Source organism: Octodon degus, unplaced genomic scaffold (assembly GCF_000260255.1).
Source record: "Octodon degus isolate 3935 unplaced genomic scaffold, OctDeg1.0 scaffold00015, whole genome shotgun sequence".
NCBI classification, from domain to species: Eukaryota; Metazoa; Chordata; class Mammalia; order Rodentia; family Octodontidae; genus Octodon; species Octodon degus.
The window spans coordinates 10,473,711-10,477,986 of record NW_004524591.1 but is presented as its reverse complement, the minus strand read 5'-3'; the positions used below and the strand labels follow the sequence as shown (position 1 = coordinate 10,477,986).

Sequence of the window (4,276 nt, the reverse complement as noted above, 5' to 3'; positions counted from 1 at the left end):
AAATAGCTATAGGACATTATTTACTTGCATATATTATCAGAAGAAAAAGTACATAAAATCTAATATAAGCCTCCATGCAAGACTAAAACTGTTGCTGTCTGAATACACTTCAGTATTCAAATTAATTCTGTTTTAAGAATATTTTCATGGGATCAAGCAAATAAATTAGAAGTGTATATTTTAATATAGAGGAGAAAATCTGAGACAAGACTCCATTCCTTTTTTATTTTTTATTTTTATTTTTGTTTTTTTCTGTATCTTAGGGAAGGCTCTACAGGTTATTCGGGGTCTCACTACTAGATCATACTCATAGCGCAGTTCCTGTTTACAGCATCCCAAGTGCTGGGATTACAGGCACACGCCACCACGCCCAGTCTCAGCACTGGGGGCGGGAGGGGAGGGTGGAGCTGGCATGGCAGACCAGGGGATTGAACACCCAGCCCCTGGGCCTGCTTGCAGGCTCTTTAATCTGCTGAACTATTTGGCTGGCCCTTCCATTCCTTTTTTATAGTCATAAAATTCTTTTATATGAACTTTTAACTCTTTATGTTGCTAGAACCATCTTTTGTAGAGTTAACAAATAGTTTCTTCATCTAATAAGTGGATACTTAAATTGTAGTTGTGCTTACTGGTTTCTTCCCTTTTTGACTGCAGCTGTCTATAGTTGGTTTCTTTTCCAATAAAGCAAGCAGATGTGCAGCTCCAGATTTGGCTTTGGAATACTCAGGTGCCATGACAAGTGTTTCTCCAATGGCCATCGCTCCATAGGCAATTGCAGTAAAAACTCTATCAAAAGATAAAGCATTTGACTCTTAGGTCCATTGGAAACAGGAAAGCTTTAAAAGTAAAGGAAGGAGCGGGGAGATGGCTCAGTGGAATAAGTGCTTCCCTGGCAAGCTCAAGGGTCTGAGTTCAATCCCCAGTTCTGCAAAAAAAAAAAAAAAAAAAGGTAAAGGAAAAAGCAGGCATCAGAATATAACCTTTTAGGCCAGACAGTACAACTACTGTGTGCTTTGTACACCGCAATAACCTTTGGAACTAGGGTAGCCGTAAGAATTTCTCCTCTGATTGGAGACACAGATCAAAGATTCCAGCCCGTAAGTATAAAATGTGTTAGCCGCCTTAATTTAAGCCTTGCTTGCTTGGAGATTTTAGGGAATTCAGTAGACAATAGGAGGAAGGCATCTCCAGGAGTAAGATCGGAATCAATACAACAGATAACAAATGGGTATCTTCTTTTTTGCATATAACGTAGTTAGAACAGATAACTGAAGCTAAATGACTATCTATAGGGATTGTACTTTCTTAACGTCCCCAAACAAAAATCTCACTAAAATATACTGTAGCTAAGGCTGGGAGAAAAGCTTTGATCTTATAGCGTTGGTATAGATCACGATCCCAGTTTTAAATGTTCATCACAAAATGGTAAGTAGTCATGGCGTTTGCAAGCATACAGAATATTCAGAGTATCATATGGCCATGGTTAAATATTTTGTTTTGGACACAAAAATACTGTACTGAAATGAAAGAGCTATGCCTACTACAATGAGCCGGAAGTACAATTCAGTTAAAAACGGACACATTTTTCCGCCAGTCCTTAGATACTAGCTGAGCAGAGGCCCTGAGGAGATGACCTGCTTGTTCACCCTTTGGAGCACAGCAAGTTGAACGCTTTTGGACTCCTTCTGAAGTTCTCGCTCGGAGAAATCTCTCAAAGGGTGACCTCTGTCATCTCTTCAGCAACCAAGACCTCAGATCTTGACTTTTGTTGGCTTTACAAAGATCAAATATAATATGATATATAAAAACAACTAGTTTACAGGATGTCTGATGCTAAAATGATTATATCAAAAGTTCTGTGCTATTAAGGCCTTTTTGCTACTAACATTTTCATAAGCTGTTTAAAGCTCAAAATACCATTCAAAATACTTGGGTATCCAGCTATAAACATCGAAAGTAGTTATTGAGTTTATCCAGAGGTTACTAAAATTTTTTTCTTTTCTTTTTCTTTTTCTTTTTTTTGTGGCCAGGTCAGCCCACTCTGGGAACGGGACTGCCATGGCATGTGGTGCTGGGGATCGAACCGTGGCCCCTGTGCTTTGCCTAAGCTTGTCTGAGCAGGTGCTTTAGACCACTGAGCTATCTCTCCAGACCCAAATTTTTTCTTTTAATGCAAAGTAAACTGTAAATGAGATTTAAGTCTGTCAGATTCCAGGGTGAGCTAGTGAAATGTGTACATAGTTGGATTTTGAGCCTGAAGATCTGGATTCTAAGTGCATGGGATAGAACTTCTTTAAAGTCAACCATTGAGAAAAGAGCTTCTTTCTGTGATGTGAGCTATGTCAAAACATCTACTTGTTCTCAACTCTTCTGCCCTTCAGTTAATAATTTCAAGCATTAGGCATCAATGTTCTCCTAGCTTGTCCTTCTCTCTTCCTGAGGGAGAGTCTCTGGGGGAGCTGGGCAGCAGTTGGCTGGCTGTCATGGCGATGGACAGGAGAAGAAGGCTTTCCCACTTGCTTTGGATAGCTCGGGGCACTTTCCTAATAATAACAGCGATACGTGCAGTTCTTTTATGCTGTGGGCAAGTGTCAAGACAGAGGTGGAGACCTAGTGTGCTTGAAGTACATCCCTTACTATTTCAAGGAATCAACTATTAAAAATTCATTAAAAGTCTGCCGATGCTTTTCTGGCCAATAATCCCATTGAATATTGACATTTTGATATGATTACTATGAATAACTGTGCTTAGCTTTCAGGAAGACTGTGTCACCAGCACATAGCTGTCTGACTGGTTCTCAGTCAGTTTTTCAAAGCTGTAGCTTTTATTATCACTGTCTGGTACCATAATGTCTTGATTCTCTCTTACCTGTCTGCTGTACTTAGCTTCCTTCCCAGTGTGTACAGGAAAGAAAGAAGCAACTCAGGGAGATAGAGGATGGCCCTGAAGTGGGACAGGGAGAAACCTCTCTTGGGCACAAGTATTTTCTGGACATTGAAAACATATGGCAGAACTAAGAAAAACAGGCAGAAACCAGCCTAGCAGAACTGATGCAAGATGAGACAGGAGAAAATGTTAGAATGTTATCACAGAACTTTAAGTGCTCATGTCAGAGATTTGTCTGCAATAATAAGCAGATTCCAGGCCCTCTACCAGATTTACAGATCAGAAGAGATATGGTTGTGGAGTGAGCTCCAACTATCCACATTTTTAGCCAGTTTCTAGATTGGAGAGTTGGGAAACCATTTTTAGAGTGTTTTATGTTTTTTTTTTTTTTAACCTAAAAAGAATTAAGTAGAATTCTACTAAGATTCCAGTAAGAGGGAGCTTTTATTTGGGGAGGGTGTTGAGATAGGGTCTCACTATATAGTTCAGGCTGACCTTGCATTCACTATGTAGCCCAGGCTGGCCTCGAACTGCTGCCTGAACCTCCCGAGTCCTGGGATTAAAGGCATGTACCTCCATGCCCTGGCAAGCTTGTTCTTTTCTCTCTCTCTCTCTCTCTCTCTCTCTCTCTCTCTCTCTCTCTCTCTCTTTGTTAAGTCTCTTCCTTTCTGGTAGTTGATTAGAAAAGAAACCCTGTCACCCCTGTACTCCATCAGGCATTAGGCCAGGTATAACTTGGTACGTCTCAAAAGCAGGAGGGGTCACACTGGGTCTGCAAGAAGACTGGAGGTTTGGTGTTAAAGATAGCACTTTGGGGCTAGGGAGATGGCTCAGTGGAATAAGCACTTCCCTGGCAAATGCAAGAGCCTGAGTTCAATCCCTGGTTCTGAAAAAAGACAGCACTTTAACTCTTCCCCAGAGAATGTCTTTTGTCCATATTATAATAACATGGGCATGCTTGCTCTATACTTTTTTTTTCTTTTTTGGTAGTGGATATTAAATCCAGGGCCTTGGCACAGAGCTAACTATCCAGCTCTTTTTAATTTTTTACTTTGAGGCACAGTCTTGCTAAATTGGCCAGTCACCCAGGTTGGGATCAAATCTACAATATTCCTGCCTTAGCCTCCCAGAGTGCTGGCATTACAGGTGTGTGGGTGCGTGCCTTGTGCTCTGTTTGAATGACACTCAGATAAAAACTGATACTAATAAAGGCCCTAACTCAGACAGATTCCTTGTTATTCCTTCCCTTGGGGCATTGGAAATACCAAGGTGATATTATCATTAATCATTACTCTTATGGTAATGGTCTGTGTATGTTGTGACAGCTAAAATGCTCATGTCACTCAAAGGTCATCCGTTGTAATGAATGTTTTTCCTTTTCTTTTTTTT

At 40.6% G+C, this 4,276-nt stretch overlaps 1 protein-coding gene across 1 annotated transcript in view; it reads right to left on the bottom strand.

The window, feature by feature from the left end:
- The window catches only part of Abcb5 (ATP binding cassette subfamily B member 5), a 122,874-nt gene that overhangs the window by 18,057 nt on the left and 100,541 nt on the right, over window positions 1-4,276 (bottom strand). The window contains exon 20 of the mRNA XM_023709847.1: window positions 630-786. Within this exon, the coding sequence (XP_023565615.1) occupies window positions 630-786 (157 nt within the window). The remainder of the gene's footprint in view (window positions 1-629; window positions 787-4,276) is intronic.